Source organism: Panthera onca, chromosome X, assembly GCF_046562875.1.
Source record: "Panthera onca isolate mPanOnc1 chromosome X, mPanOnc1 haplotype 2, whole genome shotgun sequence".
In the NCBI taxonomy this organism is placed as follows: Eukaryota; Metazoa; Chordata; class Mammalia; order Carnivora; family Felidae; genus Panthera; species Panthera onca.
The window spans coordinates 95,736,952-95,758,752 of record NC_138357.1 but is presented as its reverse complement, the minus strand read 5'-3'; the positions used below and the strand labels follow the sequence as shown (position 1 = coordinate 95,758,752).

The 21,801-nt window shown below is 45.5% G+C and overlaps 1 protein-coding gene and 1 long non-coding RNA gene across 3 annotated transcripts in view; both read left to right on the top strand.

Moving 5' to 3' along the window:
* TSPAN7 (tetraspanin 7) overlaps positions 1–18,510 on the top strand; it is a 125,358-nt gene extending 106,848 nt beyond the window's left edge. The window contains exons 4-8 of one of the 2 annotated variants that reach the window (XM_081793283.1): positions 644–739; positions 2,329–2,484; positions 8,170–8,253; positions 17,189–17,264; positions 17,529–18,510. In XM_081793283.1, coding sequence (XP_081649409.1) covers positions 644–739; positions 2,329–2,484; positions 8,170–8,253; positions 17,189–17,257 — 405 coding nt within the window. In that variant the 3' untranslated portion in view covers positions 17,258–17,264; positions 17,529–18,510. The remainder of the gene's footprint in view (positions 1–643; positions 740–2,328; positions 2,485–8,169; positions 8,254–17,188; positions 17,265–17,528) is intronic. The other variant, XM_081793282.1, reaches the window with a different exon arrangement.
* Positions 8,260–13,441, top strand: LOC145714138 (uncharacterized). The gene is made up of 2 exons (XR_014136792.1): positions 8,260–11,232; positions 11,477–13,441. It is a non-coding gene; the product is annotated as an uncharacterized LOC145714138 (long non-coding RNA).
* Positions 18,511–21,801: the final 3,291 nt, after the last annotated feature.

The window sequence follows — 21,801 nt, the reverse complement described above, 5'->3', positions numbered from 1 at the left end:
TAAGTGTGGAGTTGCCTGGTAACGCGCCTGAGACTCTACCTTCAGCAGGTTTCCAGGGGAACAGAGCTCGAAAGTTACCCCACAGTCAAATGCGCTCGCAGAGGAGGGGAGGGGTTTTGTTAACTACTTAGTAGTAAGAAAAGTTCATATCTTTTAGCCTCTCTTTTTGGCCCCTATAAGGACAGGTAAGTGAAAGTTGGTTGTGCCCTCCCCCTGTATGTTAGAACAGGGATCTGTTTCCCGTCACAGCCACAGCAGGCTTCCTGCCCTCCAGTGGCCTGTCCTTTGTTATTCTTCTGAGTAAGGGCAGGAAAAGTTATGGACAGAAGGGTGGGCATCAGTCAATTCGAAGACCATAAGTAGAAGAAGCCAGGCCTGAGGTTGGCCGCTCACCCTCACAGCCCTCTCAGAAACTGGCCACTTCACTGGGTTCCTCTGGATTGGGGATGAGGGGAACGTTCTTTCAAATCCCTCAGCGAATTTTCTGGGGTCTTTTGTCTCAGGAAACAGGGCATTCCCTCCCTGGCCTACATTTATTCAGAGATTTTTTCAGAAGAGGTCATCTTGGGGTAGAAGTGGGCATGAACATGAGTCCATTTGGGCGGCAGTGGACCAGAACCGCACTCCCCCTTGTCTTCCATAGATCAAGGACACCTTCCTGAGGACTTACACGGATGCCATGCAGAATTACAATGGCAACGATGAGAGGAGCCGGGCGGTGGATCACGTGCAGCGCAGCGTAAGTCCCAGGGAAGGAGACTGGGCTGGCCACCGCCCGTGACGTCACGCCTTCGGCCTGGGGGGCTGCTGGGGGTGGGGGGCCGTCAGCCTTTGCTCTTGACTCCCGCTCTCCGGTCCTGTGTCCAAGAGTTCACACCCAGCACTGGTCCAGGGGCCAGTTATCCGGGCCATTGGTATCAAGAGGGCCCCCTGCCTGTGGCTTGCCTTTTGTCAGTATGAATTAGGAACACCCCAAGGAAAGCTAGCTTGCCCTGAAAATCTGAAGCCTCGAAAAGGAGGCAGTGGGTGTAGGCAGCCTTGCTGAGCATTCTGGAAGTGGTGTGTATAGGCTGGGTGGAGAGCTCAGATGAGCCGTGTTTACCGGCACGGGCGGTGTCGTGGGGTGGGCAGGGGGCCTAGGAGAAGCCGAGGGTCTGGCGGGAGTGGGAAGGCCCTAGGCTGCCTGATGCTTTGCAGAGGAGATGAGGAAAATGGCGGTCTCGTGCCTGGAGGTGCTCAAGCTGATGGCCCATCTGGAGCACCCGGGGAAGTTTTGGGTTTGGGGTGTTTTTTGCATGTTTTGTTTTGTTACTTCAGAAGCAGTATTTTTTTTTTCTTTTTGGTATTTTGATAAAAATTCAAACTTAACAGAAAAGTTGCTAGAAGAATGTAAGGAACTAGCTACCTTTTACCCAGTCACTAATCCATTTCCACTTTTGCCCCATTTCCTTGAATACTCTTTATGTCTGGGGTTGGCACATCTTTTATGGAAAGGGTCATATGGTAATTAGGCTCTGAGTGTGGTACAGTCTCTGTCAAAGCCACGCGGCTCTGCTCTTATGGCACAGAAGCGGCCATATTGTGTAAATGGGCAGGCGTGGCTGTGTCTCAGTGAAACTTGATTTACAAAATCAGGCAGCTGGTGAGCTGTAGTTTACCAACAACAGCTCTCTCTTCCTCTGTGTACATCATTCTCCACCCTAAACCATTACTTACCAGTAGAGATCTTATAGATCTATAAGGTCTAAAAAGAGCTTTTTAGTTTTGTTAATGTTTATTTATTTTTGCGAGAGCGTGACCACGAGAAGGGGAGGGGCAGAGAGAGAGGGAGACAGAGGATCTGAAGCGGGCTTTGCACTGACAGCGGAGTCCGAACTCATGAGCCGTGAGATCGTGACCTGACCCGAAGTCGGCCGCTTAACCGACTGAGCCACCCAGGCACCCCTAAAAAGAGATTTTTAAAACCATTTTTGTCTCGGCTTCCCCATCAGTATCCTGATTTTGTTGATCTGTACCTTCAATAGCACCCAACTATTGATTTTGAGGCTGATCCAGGCCAGAGAACCTACTGCTTTGCTTTGTGGACTTGGTAAGGAAGCCAACACAAAATCGCAATCTAGGATTGACTTCCTTTTTCTCAGTCCAGTTGAGCCTCCCGGTGAATATAATAGTTAATGGAGTCTCAGCTCATCTGTACTCACCACAGCTGTGCCTGTTCACTCAGGGCCTCGGCCCGTGTTTCTCTTCTAAACGGTGCAGGGTCGTGAGGGAGGAGACTGCTCTGTCTTTGACCCGCACCCTTTGGCTCTTCCCCTCCCCCGTTAACAGCTGAGCTGCTGTGGCGTGCAGAACTACACCAACTGGAGCACCAGCCCCTACTTCCTGGAGCGCGGCATCCCCCTGAGTTGCTGCATGAACGAAACCGACTGCAATTCCCAGGATCTACACAATCTGACTGTGGCGGCCACCAAAGTTAACCAGAAGGTACACTTCCTGTCAGCCCTGACGGGATCCGTGGTGAATGTTTGGGGGAGGGCTTTTCGTTGTCGTTTCTATGGAACTGTGACAAACGGGTTAGAAATGTAGTCCAGGAGAGAGTGCGGGATCTTTCTGTGCAGCCCTTTGGAGCCTGGGAGAGGCACTCGAGGCTGTCCGCTCCTGAAGGAGTGAGCTGTGAGTCAGCAAGAAGCTACCAGGCGTAGTTAGGGAGGTTTAGCTACAGTTCCTGTTCACCCTGGTGCGGATGTCGGACAGGGAATGTTGCCTTTCTTCTTTCTGGCTGTCTTTCTTCTGCTTAATCTACCTTCTAAACATGGAATTATTCACAGCTGGGTGCCAGTCCTTAGCAGGAAGGGGGACTAGAGTTGACAGACAACATCTGCTCCTGCCAGGAGGGTGGCCTTTATTTTAGGGCGTTCTCGGCTCTAGGAAAAGAAATCAGCAACTCCGCTTCAACTCACTGTCAGAATCCTGACTCCCAAAGAAATCAGAGAGAGGGAGAGGGAGAGAGAGAGAGAGGAAAAGACGGCTAAAAGAAATCTGCAAGGTAGCACGTACTAAAAATGAAGGAAATAAAATTTCAGTAGTCAGAGAAAAAAGGAAGACCAATTCTGTATCCCACTTCACAGAGAATATGATGAAGGCATGATAAAACTGTGTGAAGGGGGTCTGTGTTCTTAACTGTTTAGAGAAATTCCAGATAAAAAATATGTTTTGGTAAAACAGAAGGGAGGGGAAAAAAACACCCTATTGTTGACTTTACCTGCTGTTCCGCAGCCATCGGGTAAATTATCTTTTCTTACTAAGATAAAATTCTGTTCTTGCAAGGTCTTCAAAACTTGATGTGATCTGGGCCAACTACTGAATAATTCATAGAAGATAGCCATGTTCTCAAGATTAGAATGTTAAGAAATGGTTTCTATATTTTACCCATTTAATGTTGGTATTTGTAGCATAAATGCTACAGAGCATTGTTGCCATTCTAGAAGCTCATTCTGTCATTCTGGGCTTATTGCTTGCTACTGGTGTCGTGAGGTTAAGATGTTCGGTACTGACTGCTTCCACTTCCTGTCTTAGCTCAGAGGACATCTGCTCCTACTGGAATTTTCTTATAAATCCAAAGCGTGAGGCTTCCTTTGCCTCTCATCAGTAAGGTAACTTCTGGTTTCCTTGTGGACATCCCCACTGAGCCCCCATAGATGTTGTTATGCTGCCATTTTACGAAGCGCCGAGCATACCCAGCTGCAGTGGACGCTCCAATTTATAAAAGATAAGAAATGCTTTTGGCTGTGAGACGTTGGCATAGCAAAGTCTCAGGAGGTCGTTTGTTGAAGCAGGCAGCCATCAACCTGGATAAAGTCTTCCATTACAGCGAAATTTCCTTTGTGAAAGGTGGAGATCTACAAGTCAGGAAGGAGCATGGGCTCTGGAGTCAGACTCCAGTTTAAATTCTGGCTCAGCCACTTGCTGGTTGTGCAGCCCTGATCGAGTGACTTACCCTTTCTCCGTCTTCTTTTTCGCATCAGTAAAAGGGAGATGATGATCCCCCCCACCTAGGATTGATACGAGGATTGAGTGACATAAAGTATCTAAAGCACAGTGCCTGGCCCAGAGTATAGACAAGAGAAACGTGAACTGCGATGTTAAATGCTAACTGTGACGTAAACATCACCCTGATGATGGTGAGGTCTGTCTTCCACTACACCACACCGTGTCCTTTATTAGGAAAGATACCCCAGGGCCCCGGCTGGAGGGTCTTTTGTTACTATTCAAAAGCAAGTTGAGAGCCGTAGCCTGTAGTGCATCTCTGTGATCCTTAGAAAGAAAGATAGGGTAACATTTTTTCCATTTCATTGATAACCTACAAATTGACCTCACTCCCTGCCTCCCCACCCCACCTCCTGCCCCCGTCCTGCTTTACGTTTTCTTGGCCACCTCAAATACCTGGAAAAGGTGCTTAATTCCTCCGACCTGGCTTTCTCCGTGGAGAAAAAGTGAGTGAAAACTGAAATTTGTCTACTAAGTCTTATCAGATATTCCCATTCAATGCCCACACGAACCACTGAGATAAGTTCTTGGGTCTGAGGCTCAGATACCCCACCTGTAAGAGGCAGGAGATGGGGACGACGTGAAGATACTAATAGTATAGATACTTGTAAGTGTTAGCCACCCCCCAGCTCCCTCCCCCGGGAGGCTTAACTACTGCCACATTGTAGTTCTATGGAATCCTGTTGTCTAGAATAAATATATTCTAAATCCCTGTAGATCTTTTGGTGTCTTGAACCCTATGCTTTAATAGCACAGAAGGATGACTCTTGGCTCTTTCCTGGCAGCCTGAGAAACCTACCTTGTACAAATAATGGGCGGGGGGGGGGGTGAGAATAGTTAAGCAGGATGTTTATTGTTTTGTGTGAGGGATGGAATTTATTTTGGTTTTGTTAGCAGGATGTTGAGATAGCTGCAGGTTCACATGGCTAAACAGCATTGACTGAGCCCCTACTCCATAGGAATTCTTGACCTTTTTTAAGAACAAGAGGAAGTGAGATGGTTATTCTTGTTGGCCGCTACTGATACACCTCTTCCCAGAACCTGCCTGGGACGAGCTGTCTACTCCTCATATCAAACATCTGCCACTGACAGCTGTTTCCCACTGGCGACTGTGTTGATTTCGACATGCTGAGAGGGCAAGCAAATGACCTATTCTGTCTCTGGATGTTTCCTAGGACACTTAGCAGGTCTCTGTAGATTTATCTCACACCTGGACCACCAGGCTTTCATTTTAGGAAATTAAAAGGGATTGTTGTGGGCAGGTAAGATCACGGTATAGTGGGGACCATGGCGTGGGATACAAACACGGCCTGTGTTCTAGTACCACGGCAGTCCTTGTGGTCTGCCGGTCTGTGCTGAGATCTGGAGGATGGGCCTGTGGGTCCACGTGGTGAGTAACGGAGATGAGTCTAGAGATGGAAAGCCTTTATTTCCGCCTTGCCCTTACACTGTGGAGACAACAACAAAAAAAGCGAAATCAGTTCCATCCTTCTCATTTTAAGTAACCCCCTCCTCTGATAGGCTTCATTAATTTGCTTTCTTCTGTGGAGTGAAAAACCATGTGAGAACTTTTCTTCTAGAAGAGTACTCCTCAAGCTTTAAAGGGCATATGAAACATCTGGAGATATTGGTCACATTCATTAAAATTCATTAAAAATGAATAACCTGGGGATTTGACAGATTCTGGAGTCTGGAGCGAGACCTCAGATTCTGCATTTCTAGCAGACTCTCAGGTGATGGTTGCTGTTGCTGCCCCTGGAAGAGCCCTACTTTGAGAAGCAAGGTTTGGAGAGAACGATTTTGTCACAATTGCCCTAATGGCGGGAACCTCATTTTTCTGGTTTCACTTGCTGAAGTGGCGTGGGCTTATCAAAAATGTGATTGATTGTGGAATCTCCTACAACAGAATAGAAATCATGCATTAGCAAAATGCAGAATCCAAGTTCATAGGAAAAATGTCTATGCCAAAATATATTGCAGAGTAAGAAACTCACCCACCTTGCTTCTCTCTGGTTTGTGTGGTTGGGTTTGTGTTTTCATATTTTGAGCTGACCTAACACTGGTGTTGGGCTGAACTTCATTCCTCCACCCGACCGTCACTGGCCTGGAGAAGATACGGTCATGACGGCCATCTCAGCAAAGCTCTGTCTTAATTGCTACCATTTGGCAAAGTGTTCAAATATCCATCTCTCTTCTTTTCTCTCCTTGAATTCTTCCTAACCCAACCTGTTCTCCCTTCCACCACCTTTTGAAAAGTAGTTTGGTTTTATACTTTCACTAGTAAAAATGAAATCAGCAAGCAATCTTCTACAATAAAGAGAGAATCAATTTGCAGAACTCCTCATAAGCAGTCATATATCTCCTTTCCCACCCGCCCCCAGCCTTCAAATTTGCGTCAGCTAACCAAGAAGTGTAGTTTTCCCATTGCATCGAAAACGTGTCAAGGGCACCGGGGTGGCTCAGTCAGTTAAGAGTCCGACTTCAGCTCAGGTCATGATCTTACGGTTCGTAGGTTCGAGCCCCGCGTCGGGCTCTGTGCTGTCAACACAGCTCTTGTCCCCCTCTCTCTTCCCCTCGCTGGCTGGCTCTCTCTCTCTCTAAAAAATCACATGAAAAAAGGAAACATGTTAAAGCACTGCTGCTACGTTAATGTACTTCTCTGCAGACAGACTGAGGCTACATAAAATATCACTCATTAGAAGGTACAGCATTGGTAGAATTTTCGTAAGTTACGAGAAATATTACAGTGTTAAATTTTGAGTTTAAATGTGGAAGACGTGTTTTTTTGTGTGTTCTTCAGATATTATTGCAATTTAGTGTGTCTTTCTTGATAAGCAAGAATCCTTTTTGCCCCCTTTTGAAATCAATGTCTTGATTTTTGCAGACTTTAGACATTTAAGTAGAAGCCCTCTCTCAGAAAACTGGAAAAAGACCATGTCTTCTGAGTCTGTTATGTCAGTTCAGAAATCTAGGTTGATGTGGTCCAGTTGCAAATAAATATACACACACGCATGCATGCACACGGGCACACGCACACACAGAGTTCAACCTGTTGGGTACTTAACAGGAAGAGTCCACTTTCGCCTTTGCATTATGGGCGATACACAAACTGTGGTGCTTACTACCTAGACTAGGTTGATAAAATGTAATCCTGAAAAACAACAGTGAAAAAACTTGTTCAGCAACATTGTTGAACTCCAACCAGATCGTTTATTTTAAAGAAAGGTGATTCACATTATCAGTATCAAACTACCATTGAAATTGGTAAAACTTGTGTTGGTTTGAATCACGTTTGAAGATTTCATAGTACGTTATGGGGAAATTCACTTCATTTTATGGATAAAGTCAACTGACTCCAGAAATGGGAAGTGACTTGTCCAAGGTCACATAGTAAATTTGTGGAAAAGAGGACTTTCAGACATAGGTTTTTCCCTGTTTTAAAAAAATAAAATAATGATCTCCTTAGGAAGAACCCCCAAACACCATAAAGGTGGCAGGCATTCAAGCACATTCTCTAACCAGATGATTTCATTTTTTTTTCTGAGATGTTGTCATTTGTTGTCAAAATGCTAGTAACTATGTTTGTGATGCTGAGTCTTTCCGTGCAAGGATGTGGAATGCCTTTGTATCCTTCGAGTCTGCTTCCCTACCTCTACAGCATTTGCCTCATAGATCTTACAGATTTCCTGCTATATTTAATCCTACTACGGAAACATTTCTGGCTGAAAGTATATATCTGGGACTGGCTTTAAAATAATCCAGCCAGGGGAGGAGAGGTGAGGAGCTCTAAATGAAACAAGATTGGCCACATGTTAATTGCGAGGTTAGAGAAGGAGTTACTTCGGGGTTCACTGTACTACGCTCTGTGCCTTTCTGTATGTTTGGAATTTTTCTGATTTTTTTTTAAGTTTGAAAAGAATGCTAATGAGAGTTCCTAGGGTGAGTTGCAGTTGTACTTGCTGACTGCGGGGTCACAATGTTTGCTGGGAGTGTCGCAAGTTAACACAGCCCAGTCTGGCCTGGGTAAAACACATCTCTGAGGCCACCTCTCTCTCTCTCTCTCTCTCTCTCTCTCTCTCTCTCTCTCTCTCTCTGTGTGTCTCTCTGTCTCTCTCTCTGCAGGGTTGTTACGATCTGGTGACCAGTTTCATGGAGACAAACATGGGGATCATCGCTGGAGTGGCTTTTGGAATCGCGTTCTCCCAGGTAGCCTGCGTCATTGTGCGGTCAGGCCTGTCCTTCCCCAGCCTCCTGCCCTGGCCTCCCTCCCTGGTCTCTGGATTCCCCTCCTGCCTCCCTGTTCCTTGGGGAAGGCTGATAGATGGGGTCAGAGCTCCTTGCTCATTAGTCCTCAGGTCATCTGTTTATTGATTTTCCTTTTTCAACTTAAATGAAGTTTTGCCATCAAGGGAATATCGGTTACAGTTCAACTAATGACTAGCTCCAGAAAACAACTTGCTTCTTCTGTAGGTCAAATGGAGGTTAACTGAACAAAGTGCTGGCTTAATTGGAGCATAAACAACTCCAAGCATCAAATGGCTGATCTGGATTTGGGGGAGGCTTTTTTTTCCTGGTTGACCTGTCCCGGTTTTGTTCTTAGTTCCTGTCGATTATGCACGAGACGTCTCCTTTTCCAGAAAGGCTACATTTAGCAAACTTCATCTTTGTGATCATTGTTTTACTCCTAAGGACTATTGGTTCTTAGAGGAAACTGAATTTTTGTATATTAAACTTTATATCCCTATATCCCCACCCAGTGTCTATAAAATAGTAGGGGAACTAATTCTGCACATGAAGTGAACAACACATACTCAAGGATGGAACAAGATTAAACTAAATCTAAAAATCTAAATCTAAAAAATTTGGCCCTCCTCCACAGGCCTCTGATCTGGCAGCCAATGATACATTGTTGCTATGATATTGCTATGGGTAGAAGGATTGGCATGTATACTCAACAACCAAATGAAAACTTCATGTATGTTTAACTCGGAATTTTTTCAGACCAACAGATCGTTTTTCTAACAAAGCCTAATTAAAGTTCTCTCTCTCAGTCCTGTCTCCACCACTCTAATTTCCCCTGCCCGAATTCAATATTGGCTCTCTCAGACTATGCTTCCCTCTTCCCGACGCCCCCATACATACCTCCTTCCTTCCTGCCTCGTAATGCAAATGTACTTTTTTTAGCCAAGTTTGTCCTTAAAACTCTTTTTTAAATTTATTTATTTTGAGAGAGATGGCAAGAGGGGAAGGGGCAGAGAGAGAGACAGAGAATCCCAAGCAGGCTCCGTGCTCTCAGCACAGAGCCCCACACCGGGCTCGATCTTACAAACTGTGAGATCATGACCTGAGCCAAAATCAAGAGACGCTCAACCAACTGAAGCATCCAGGCACCCCCATCCTTAAAACTTTTTAATTGAAATATGGCACATATAGAAAAATGCATTAATTATAGATGTGCAACTTAATAAATTAGCACAAAATGAACACACCTTTATGTTACACCTGTGTAACCTTCACTTAGATCAAAGACTAGAACATTGCCCTAGTAGTTTTTGCAAAGAGAGGGTTTAGGCTCAGGTGTGTCGAAAAGCTTTTCTTCCTCAGTGGTTACAAAATCCTGTGTGACATTTTATGTCACAAGAGTGTGTGGAATCATCCAACAGGAGTGTGTGCTCCTTCCAGCAGTTTTAAAATTCTTTTACCACACTTCGTTTTTTGTAGCTCAGGAAATGAATTAAACCCTCGACACACCAACACACAGACACAGAATGACACCACAAACAGTGCCAATGCGTCTCCAAAGACGTTTCGCAGAAAGTTGCTGCCCCGCCCTTTCTTCCGATTGCTATCATACTTGAGTAGTAACACTTCAGTGATGTATCTGTAATGGCCAAGGGACATTGTAGAGGCTCCAGGACGTCATGTCCGATATAGATGTGCAAGGTGCACTTGAGAGCTTGTACGTCCAGTTTACCACATGTATATGTGGTGTCAGGTTAACGCCTCCGACAGGCCAGGCTTGTGCTTGGTGACTGAGGACAGCTGTCGCATTGGAAGAAGGGATATAGGTCTCCCCTAATGGCTATCCTAGAACCGTAAAGGAACATGATGTCAATACTCTCCATGGGGAGAAGAGAGCATCACAGAGCCTGGAATCTCATGGACAAAACCTATCATCCAAGAATATTACTGCGTAGCCATGAGGGGGCACAGGGGATTCTCCTATTTTCATTAGTGAGGTGAACCAAGTCATGAAGGATCTGATTAAGACCTCGCTTCTACTTCTCTCTCATGCTTCCCTGTGGAGGGGTGTGTGGAGATTTATGCTTCAGACCAATTGCCTGATGAGCATTAAGCTGTCTGCACTAACCTTGGAGAAATCCCCAACGTGGGGATGGTCGAGTTTGTTCTGTGGCCCTCTAGGGCAGTGAGAGAGGGGCCAAAGCCCCTCAAGGAACCCCCAAACAAACTCTCTGCAGGGATTCTAGGTGTCCTCAAGGTCCCACATAGTGGTTGGGATGAGAAAACAAAACACAAAGCCCGGTGGCCTTGCATAGCTAATACCATCCACCTACGTGACCAGACAGGTGCAGTGGTACAAGACTTGGGACCTGCCACGCTCAACTTGGGGCAGGGAGAAGAAGAGCCATCGCTGGCTTTTACTAGCCTGATGTGCTAGCAGCTGCAGTTTTTAATGGTGCCAGCAGCCTCGGGGCTCCTGGAAGCTGGAGTTGGCTTCCAGGTACCAGTAGATCCATCCATGGCCTCTCTGGAACAGTGGTGGCCACTTACTAGATGCCTATTCAGGTAGAACCAGCAATACTGACTCTAGTCAACCACCCAGAACGGAAGCTTTAGCCACCAGTGTTCAAAATTTTGAAGATCGACGCCAGAGTAAAACTCAGCAAATGTTGGCTTGTTTAGATGAATCAGTCATGTCAGCCTATGTCTTGGCCCTCCTATACTAATGGAAGTTCTACTGAGTAGAGGCCAAAGTAGGTAGGAAAGAACAGAGCACGCTCTCATGTGCTTGCCGGCTCTCTCTTTCTCTCTCTCTGTCTTCCCCTTTCCTCACCTGCCCTCTGCCTGCTCCTTGCCCTTTTCCTCACCTGCTCTTGCAACATCCATCATTCTCATCTGTCGGGACACACTGGCCTTGCCCATCTGTTGTGTCAGAAATTAAAGGTGGTAGGGGTGCCTGGGTGGCGCAGTCGGTTAAGCGTCCGACTTCAGCCAGGTCACGATCTCGCGGTCCGTGAGTTCGAGCCCCGCGTCAGGCTCTGGGCTGATGGCTCGGAGCCTGGAGCCTGTTTCCGATTCTGTGTCTCCCTCTCTCTCTGCCCCTCCCCCGTTCATGCTCTGTCTCTCTCTGTCCCAAAAAATAAATTAAAAACGTTGAAAAAAAAAAAAAAAAAAAAAGAAATTAAAGGTGGTATAAAGTACAAGGAAAACTAAGCCAAGTCTAGCCTTTTAATACACTGTGCAAACTTTGTCCCGTTAGCCACGTTAGCTAACTTAAAGCCCTTGAGTTCTGTTTGTGGACAGCAGGAATTGGGCAGGCATTTGAGGCTTCTCTCCACAAACTTCCATTGCCTGAGCCCTGTCAAGGGAAAGCCCGCTTGTCTGGACTGGACGGGCAGGTCCCACTGCCCTAGAAATTTGTAGCAGGAGGTTGGAGTGTTTTGAGAGGGTATCTCCTCCCTGCATCTTTGAAAGCTTCTCTTTTACTCAAGAGAGCTTGGAGAGACACACACTCAAGCAGAATGTACGTGCATATTCGTGCATGAGAGAGGAGAGAGACAAGGAGGGAGAGAGAGAGCGAGAGAGAAACGGAGGGAACAAAACTGGGAATATCACCTCCCCTGCTCCTAACACGGCCTGAAAGCCAAAGGTGAGGGTGTCTGGGTCTGGACACTTACTCCATTTGTGACGCCCCTTCCCACCTTGGTTGGCTTTCTGCTGTGTGTTGCAGGGGAGAAGTGGTAACGCTTCTGCATCCAATGTAAATAGACACAGGGCTTCACTAGGCTGGATTAATTCTCCACATCACAAGATGTTACAGTCCTGAGTGGGGTCGGTAGAGGTGTTTTCCAGAAGGGGGGAGACTTGAATGGCTTGCTTGAGATTAGGCTGCTCTTCTAGATCCAGGATTATAATTCTGACTTCTCTAGCTGGCCTGCTATGTCAAATCTTCGGGCCAAAGATCCCTCTTGTTCTTGCCTCAGGTGTGGCACCTAAGGGAAACTCATTGTGTGCTTTCATAACGCAAGGGTTTGAGTCTGTGGGGTTGAAAGCAAGAAGGTACTCATTACAAAATACAGATCCTCCTCCTACCCATCCATGCTCTGACCCTCACCCCTGCAGAGCCTCTCCCAGGGCCCATAGGCTGCCGGGATGATTCATTACGAACCAGGATTTCTTTTCTGGGACCTGTTGACCTCTTCCATGTAGAGGGCAGGACAAAGCTGTTGATAGCCTGGATGACACATGGCCAAAGAAAGTTAATGGAGCTATTTACTTACTCCTCTTTCAGGGCCTGAGATGGTCCCAGATAGCATTTGTACAGTTTTATGTCAAACCAGATTCCTCGGCACTTTCCCAAAGACTTGGAAGTTCTATTTAGTTTCCCACTGAAGTCATAAGCATAAAATCTCCACAGGCATTATAAAGATCTAAGTTTTTGATCTATTGCTTGTCACTTTCTTATTAAGAAACTTTCTTATTAAGAAAGTTGCCTTGGGCACCTGGGTGGCTCAATTGCTTCAGCGTCCGACTTCGGCTCAGGCCACGATCTCACAGTTCGTGGGTTTGGGCCCAGCATCGAGCTCTGTGCTGACAGCTCGGACCCTGGAGCCTGCTTCAGATTCTGTGTCTCCCTCTCTCTCTGCCCCTCCCCTGCTCACACTCTGTCTCTCCCTCTCTCTCTCAAAAATAAACATTAAAAGAAAAAGTTGCCTTTACAACTTTGCCATCCTCCCTCCACCCCTCAGCCATCAGGTCTTGGGCCACATTTGGTTCCCATGGTGATGGCAGGGAGGACGCCCTTGGCCTATCTCCTCTTACATCGCTTGCCTTTGCTGACATGGGCAACCCACCCCCCAGCCCCTCTCTCCCACCTCTAGGAATGTGCCCTGTTGCTGTGATTTGCAGAGCCCCAGTGATGCAATCCACGTCCCTAGAGCTTTGCGGCACCTAGGCCGCTCAGCCATCTATGTGAGAGCGCCTTGAGAAAGCCTGGAGTCACCCTTTTGTTAAGTAGAGGGCCTTTCTTCTCTCTCCCCCCTCCCTAGTTTCTCAGTTCTTGAAGCAGCAGAACCTCCCAGAGGTTTTCATGACCCAAAAGAAAGTAGAATATAGTACCGGCAAGGCAGAGAGTGGGAAAAATAAAAGTTTACCTCCAAAAATTAGACAGAGACTAAAACTCCATAGGCTGAATGATATTAGGCATTTCACCAGCCACAAGAATGGCAAGTGGTGGTTCTGGGGTCTCCGTCCTGAGGGGTTTCCAGCATAAGAGACCAGGTCTTCTTTTCTGCCTCCGTCTGGGGTTTAAAGCAGGAGTCTGTCCAAATGCCTACGTACTGCATCCTTCATGCATATGAGCAGTGTGGTCCTCAAAGGCAGCCCGGAACCCCACAGAACATACCTCTGCTCTTTGAGGTGCTTTTTACATATATCTAACCTGAGAAAAAGTATCATCTAAATAAGGATGGACTTCTCCGTCTAGTGGCAAGCAAGCATTTGTCCTCCCCCTGAGTCTTCCATGACTTTGGCTGAACAGGCCTTCTGTTATGTACCCCCCAAATCATTTGGTAATAGCTGCTATTAAGTATAGGATGCTTCCCCCCCAAACCCCGACTTTCCCTTAATTGGTACTTATGGAGGTGAGAGATCAAAGTTTCTTGCAAATATGATTAAAAATGCAGTAGCAAATTTAAAATCAGTAACTCCAGGGGTGCCTGGGTGGCTCAGTCAGTTAAGCGTCTGACTTTGGCTCAGGTCATGATCTCACAGTTCTTGAGTTCAAGCCCCATACTGGGCTCTGTGCTGACAGCTCAGGGCCTGGAGCCTGATTCGGATTCTGTGTCTCCCTCTCTCTCTGCCTCTTCTCTACTTGTGTGCTCGCTCTCTCTCTCTCTCTCTCTCTCTCTCAATCTCTGTCTCTGTCTCTCATAAATAATAAATGAATTAACTTAAAAATAATAATTTTTAGAATCTTTCTTTTTCCATGGGCAAACAGGAAGGTGTGTTTGTGCCCCAGAAATATACACTAAAGTAAGTTTAAAAGCAAGTAGCTTTTATTTGTGCCAATATTTTTAAAAGTTACTGTTTCTGTGAGAAGGTATGTCCAGTGCTTAAGAATGATGCCGTTCCCGTTCTGGAAAAAAAAAAAAAGTGGAGGCACATGCTCTATTTCCTTGAAATCAGAGATTTTGGATACAAGCAATACTTAAACACTCTAAAGAGATTTCGGGTTGTATGGCTCATGAATTGCCACAGAGGCCAGGAGCGTCGGAAAGTACTGAATTCTAGCAGCGTTGCAAACCATGAAGCATAATGGTAACTATCGTGTTTCAAGCACACATGAGCTCAACGAGAAAACACGAAACTGATAAGCTTCACAAAGAAAGAAGAGTTTAGGAACTCGAAATCAAATGAGGAGATGCCCACTGAAAGCCCTCTCTCTCTGAAGTTTGCAAAATGAAGCAGAAAAGAACCCCCAGTAATGTGAGACGGAGGAGGTATTCTGGAAAGGACAGGGTCTAGGCCGAGCTGTAGGGGTGGGGGACAAGGAAAGGGGCTGTCCTCCTCCAGGGGAACAGGTGGAGCTCAATGTGAGTTACCAGTGTGGTTTGGGGGAAGATTCTTTCTCCTCCCCTGAGCCCCTTGTTTTATCTGGAATGTTGGGATGGTAACATTGTACAGGGAGGTGGGAAGGGTTAGAGAGCTGGATATACTCGAATATGCTGTTCCTCTAATGCTCACATGTTTTTTTGGCGGAAATCTGGGTTTTAAACCTTCCCACTATGTTCTGGTATGGCAGTGGTCCTGGAAAATGGCAGTTCTAATGAAAAGGGACGAGCTACGAAGTTCAAAGTCCTTACAATCATTGGGGGGGGGGGGTGTTTAATGTGTCACTTGCCATAGAATTCTCGAGGTTACAGCCATGGTTCCTTTGGTGGTTTGGTGCCAGGTGCACAGGACTGTGTATCTTGTGGCACAAAATGAGGTTGGCCAGAGCCTTGGTAGGAGGGAGGGCGAGCCCAATAAGGTGGTAGTTTTTCCTTACCTGACAGAGGCTATAGTTTTTATATTTCACAGCATGGTTTTACTTTTGAAGAGGAAGATAAGAATCTAAGATTTCAGCAAGAGAGGTAGCCAGATGGACGGGAACCTGAACGAGTGGGTGGAAAGCCAACAGAACAGAGGTCAACACTGGGACCTGGTGTGGGCTGCACGTGTTCCGCCTGTAAGATAAGGGCAACTACCTGGACTGCGCTGAGTGCTTCTCTCACCCAGAAGCCTTGTTTAAACACAAACTCTTTATCTTTTAAGTTTATTGATTCTGAGAGGGAGGGGTAGAGAGCGAATCCCAAGCAGTCTCCTCACTGACAGCACAGAATTCGATGTGGGGCTCAAACCCACGAACCGGGAGATCATGACCTGAGCCGAAACCAAGAGTCGGAGACACTTAACCAACTGAGCCAGCCAGGGGCCCCTTAAACACCACTTCTGGGCCCCACGCCTCAGAGTGTGGTCCCACAAGTCTGAGGTGAGGCCCTGAGAATTTGCATTTCTAACAAGGTTCCGCGGCATGCTGATGCTGCTGTCCTGGGGCCACACTTGGAGTGACACTGTGCCAGATTATCTGTAAAGGTCATTCCCACCTTTGATCCAGTAAAAAAAAAAAAAAAAAAAAAAAAAAAGGCCAATTGCTTAAGGAGAAGGGACTCCATGTGGCCAAGAGAAGCTGCAGGCCTCTTATCTCAAGTGCACAGTCAGGTTCCTGTCCAAAGAATGCTGATCCTCCAGAGTCAGGAATGAGAATTTTGGTTTCCAATAAGCAGAACAGATGTGCTTGAGGATGTTTGGATGGTGTCACAGCAGCTTTTATCAGATCCACCTGTGCTACTGAAGTCAAAGTCTTGTGAGGAGGTGGGGATATCCTGCTCTCTGTTGTTCCAGAGCCCCTAAAACCTAGGGGTTGGGCCTTCAGTGTGGATGGGCTCGTTTAGGCCTAAAATATCTACATGGTTAGAGACAAAGAGAAAACCCTGATTTCCCCTTCCCCTCCCTAACACCTCCCTCTCACGAGCCATGACTTTCTTACTGGCAAACTCACCTGGTCAAGAATAGTGTCTCCTTGTCTCAAGGAAAGAACTGTGCTCGCGTCAGCCAGGTATGGCTGAGGTGGCATACCACGTTGAGATCTCTTCCCAGTGCGTGTGTTTACAGCTTTGAATTAAATGTTGGCCTTTTTGTTAAGACCTCACGGATTCCGTGGTCCTTCAGTGTTTTCACTACTCTCCTAACACGGGAACAAATTTGAATAGTGCTTATGTGTCAAAAGTTGCTTTCAAGCGGCCAGAGCAAGCTGCAGTGGGACGTTATGGCCAGTTCTAGAGCCTCCAGCTGTCCTGCCTGAGCAGCAAGACTCCCGAAGTCTTCGACCCCACTGTTGAGATCACCTCTGATCTTTTTCTCTAGTGCCCTTTTCCTCACTCACATGGAAAAACCCTCAGTTGTCAAAAATTACATCCAGGGGTGGAGCCCGTGGGTGGCTCAGTTAGGCGTCTGACTCTTGCTTTCGGCTCAGGTCATGATCTCACGGGTTCGTGAGTTCGAGCCCCAAGTGGGACTGTGCGCCGACAGTGTGGAGCCTGCTTGGGATTCTCTCTCTCTCTCTCTCTCTCTCTCTCTCTATCTCTCTATCTCCCTCTCTATCTCCCTCTCCTTCCCTCCCTCCCTCCCTCTCTGCCCCGCCCCCACTCATGCGCACACACGCCTGTTCGCGCATGCTTGCTCTCTCTCTCTCTCTCTCGCAAAATAAACGTTTAAAAAAAATTACATCTAGAGGGTCATAGGCGTGTGTCGTTCCGTGACTTGAGACTCTGGTCTTCGTTTCTCGTTCTGGCACCAGCTGATCGGCATGCTGCTGGCCTGCTGTCTGTCCCGGTTCATCACGGCCAACCAGTATGAGATGGTGTAAGGAGAAGGTGAGCGGATGTGGGGAGCGTTCAGTTTCGGGGTTCTCCCTTTGGGGCACATACTACCCTTCAAAGGGGCAAGGGTACCGCCTGGCCACCTAACTACTTGCTCGCTGGGGCACCTGTGCATGTGCTGAAACCTCGTTTCCGTGGTGCTGGGGAGGAGATGTGGTCACTGCTCTTGTGCAAAATGTAGTGCCCTTTTCAGCCTGTCACCTTCTTTTCAGTCCTTAGTAATGGTGAGTCACTCACATATTTTCATTTCTCTCATAGTCTTTCAAGAACGATGGCCTAAGAGACCCGTTTTAAAAAGGAACCACGGCAATCTTTGAAAGACTTGCAAAGGATGTCAGAGCACAGTGCATAACACACCTGTCCCGCGCTCCCTAACCCCCCACCCAGCGTGCAACTGACCCGCCCACACAGTCTCTGCTCCGCCTTCCAGCCCGCATCATGTGTAGCGTTCCATTTTGTGAAGCCCCGTGTGCCAGAGTGTAGCCAGGTTCCCTGCATCCGGTCCTAGCGGACCCCACCTGAGGCCCCGTGCGCACCAGATCCTCCATCTGTACTTGGTCCGACTGCAGCTCATTGTAGGTGACTGGTCATCCCACCATCACTGGCCCGGCCGGGCCCTGCATGTAGTGTGGAAGGCTCCTGCTAGCCCTTCATCCTGATCGATAAACGCCATACCCCTTGATGTAGATAAGCAGCTAGCTAGCTGTTCTTCTGGCTTAACCTCCTTTGGTTTGGTTTTCCCTTTACTAAGGCTCTTACTACCTTCTTCAGGCTGCCTAGGATACGTAAAGAGATACATCAGTAATTGTCCATGCGGAGAAAAAAAGCATGCGTCACGCATGAAGGGAACTGCTGAGCGTTAGGTGGCCTCCTCCTTGCTCATTATTGTTACATGCCTGGGTATGTGTAGACAGTTTAGTGCACCTATGCCTCTCGGTTGAAACCTGTATAATCCTGTTACCAAGCCGTATTGTTACTTCCTGTGAAGGAAATATTACTTCTGTTTCTCCCCAATTAATTGCTATTGTGTTATTTTACTTCTGTATTTTTTCTTTGCATTGACATTACAGACATCGAGGACCTCATCGAATCAATTTAAAAATGAGTGTGAAGGGGGAACAAAGTCAAAATATTTTTAGAAGACCTTCAGAAACAATGCCTCTGTCTAGCATGCCAACAAGAATGCATTGATATTGTGAAACATTTGTGATACATGTATTAATAAATAGAATCACTACAACTTGCCTTGTTTTGTTCTTTGGTTGTTGTGTAAGTTTCTAAACACGTATTTCTATTTCATCTCGTTCCACGGGGGATTGGAGGAGGACCACCTTCCACGCTGACACACGGCTCCACGCATGCTCTCACCCTACCGAAACAGCCTCGGGCAGTGTCAAAGCTGAAGGGTTAGGTTTTTTTTATGGACACTTCAGGAACTTAAAACATTTATCATGAACAGGATGTATTACTGTTGGCCGCAAAAAATAGATGCTTCGCATTATTTCAGGCTAGAGGCAGAAATATTTCAGCGGTTTTCAAAAGTCTGAATGTCATTAAGACAAACCAACAAAAAAAGGAAATGAGCATCGATTCTCTCCTTTGTTGTTTCTAATGAGCGTGTATTTTTCCCTTACTTTTTTCTCCTCTGGATTGAAGGAAGATAGTCTAGAGAAGAAATGACATCATACCATGCCGTCATCCCCATGCCCTGCTTTATACTAAAGTATGGAATCCTTATACTTGGTTAAAAGAACGTTTTAGCAATAGGTACAGCATATGTTATCTGCGATCTGTATTTTCCTCCTGATGAGTCCCCTTAGAGGAAAAAAGAAACTAGTAAAAGTATATATTGATCCCAAAAAAGTAGATCTAAAAAGCCCCCTCTTCTCTGTAGAACAACCTGTAATGAGGACAGAGATGGCATTCTAACCATATGCATTTATTAGCCTGAACATACATCGGTGCTTACAAAGGGCACTGCCCCACACCTTCAGATAGTTCATCTTCAAAAGATCAACATTTTTAGGGTCGCCTGGGTGGCTCAGTCGGTTAAGCGTCAGACTCCAGCTCAGGTCATCATCTCATGGTTTGTGGGTTTGAGCCCTGCATTGGGCTCTGTGCTGACAGCTCAGAGCCTGGAGCCTGCTTTGGATTCTATGTCTCCCTCTCTCTCTGCCCCTCCCCCACTCACACTGTCTCTCTCTCGCTCTCTCTTTCAAAAATAAATAAAAGTTAAAAAAATTTTTTTGAAGGTCAACATTTTGAGAGAATTAAGATCTTTCTGAGAGTTTCTTTGGGTTTTTCTCTAACTTTTTGTGTTGTATCTTAGCTCATTAATATGTGCTAAAAAAAAAAAAGTGCTGCTTTAGTTGCTTCAGTTTTGGTTTGCAATTTTGGTTGTATTTTATTCTAGACATTTTGCAGTTTTCTTTAGGATTTATGCACTGAATCATACAGGAATTGTTTTGTTTTGTTTTCTAAGTTTCCAAATGTGTAGAGTTTGAGGCTGCATTTTTGTTCAAAACAACTTGGTTTGTGAGATAAAGATTCTCTGTTATTTGCTGAGGCTTGCTTTGTGCCCTGGTATGTGGTTCCAGTTTGTTCTGTGTGTGCTTGAAAGGGATGTATATTTTCTGATTATAGGGTGCAGAGTTTGAGTAAGGTTGTAAATATATTCAAGTAGTAAATTTTAGGACTGTTCAAATTATCTGCGTTCTTATGAATATTTTGTCCATTTGACCTATTGGGTTCCGAGGACGATGCCCTAATATCCCCCACCGTGACTGTGGATTTTGTCGATTTTTGCTTCATGTATTTTTAAGCTATATTGTTAGGGACATGCAAGTTCATGATTATGTCTCATTGATGAATTATTTCCTTCGTCATTATCAACTGACCCTCTTTATCCCTAATTATGATTTTTTTCTTTTAAAGTTCATTTTGGCTGACGATTACAGATGTTAAGATTACTTTTCTTTTGATGAATATTTGCAAGGCTATTGCTCCAGACCCCTCTGCTTCCAGCCCTTTCTGTGTCATATTTCAGATGCATCTCTTAAACAGCACGTAGCTGCATATTTTCTTCTTTGGCTCAATATGAGAAAGTCTCAACCGAAAAGCTTAATCCAGTTATGGATTGTGATTATGGATATACAGGATTTGGTTTTATCTCTAGCACATTTGTTTCCTGTCTACATTTCTTTCTTGTTTCTCTTCCCTGCCTCTTTTTTTTTTTTTTTTGGAAACTATACATTATATTTATTCTTTTAGTGGTTAATCTTAATTTCTTAATGTGTATACTTGAAATATAAAGCTTTTTTAAATTTTTTTTAATGTTTATTGATATTTGAGAGAGAAGGAGACAGAGCACAAGTGGGGGAGGGGCAGAGAGATGGAGACAGAATCCAAAGCAGGCTCTGAGCATCTAGCTGTGAGCTGTCAGTGCAGAGCCCAACACAGGGCTCAAACTCACGAGCAGTGAGATCATGACCTGAGCCGAAGTCCAATGCTTAACTGACTGATCCACCCAGGTGCCCCGAAATATAAAATTAATCAGAATCTCTATCTTCTTCCAAAATAACACAAAGACCTCGGAGTGTGTTAATTCTAGGCACTTCTCACTTAAATTCCATGCTTCTGTTGCCTGACATTGTGTTTCTACTGTCTCCCAAAATGAATCATGACCATCACTGTTTTTAGGGCTTATTTAGATTTACCTACCTGCATACCAGTTTTTTGTTCTGTTTTGTTTCTTTAACCACTGTTCCTTGCATCTCATCCTTTGGGGTTCAATTTTGGGTTTGTTTGTTTGGTTTTTTTTTTTTTTTTTTGAAGTACATGTTTGTTAGCTTATCAAGGAGTTTATTTATATGTGCTAAATTATCTCAATCTTTGAAAAATCTGCATGTCATTTGTACTCTTAAATGATAGTTTAACTGGGGCTAAAATTCTAATTTGGTAGTTGAAAGTATTCCTGGCTTTCACTGTTGTTAATAATAAGTCTAATTGTTCGTTTTGAGGTCATTTATCATTTCTCATTTCTCCCTAGTGATATCATTTATCATTTCTCCCTAGTGATATCATTTCTCACTAGTTGCCATTGAGACTTTTTTGGGTGCCTGGGTAACTCAGCTGAGTGTCTGACTTCAGTTCAGGTTATGATCCCGTGGTTCATGAGTTTGAGCCCCGCATCGGGCTCACTGCTTTCAGCACAGAGCACGCTTCAGATCCTCTGTCCCCCTCTCTCTCTCTCTCTCAAAAAAGAAGACTCTTTTTTTCCCCAGCTTTATTGAGATATAATTGACATATAACATTGTGTAAGCTCAAGATGTACAGTGTGATACATGTATACATTGTGAAATGTTCACCACAATAAGGTTGGTTAACACATCCTTCACATAATTCCCAATTTTGTTATTGTCTTGGTGAGAACATTTAAGATCTACTTGCATAGAAACTTTTTTAAATTTTTTTTTTAACATTTATTCATTCTTGAGAGACAGAGAGAGCACAAGTGGGGAAGGGGCAGAGA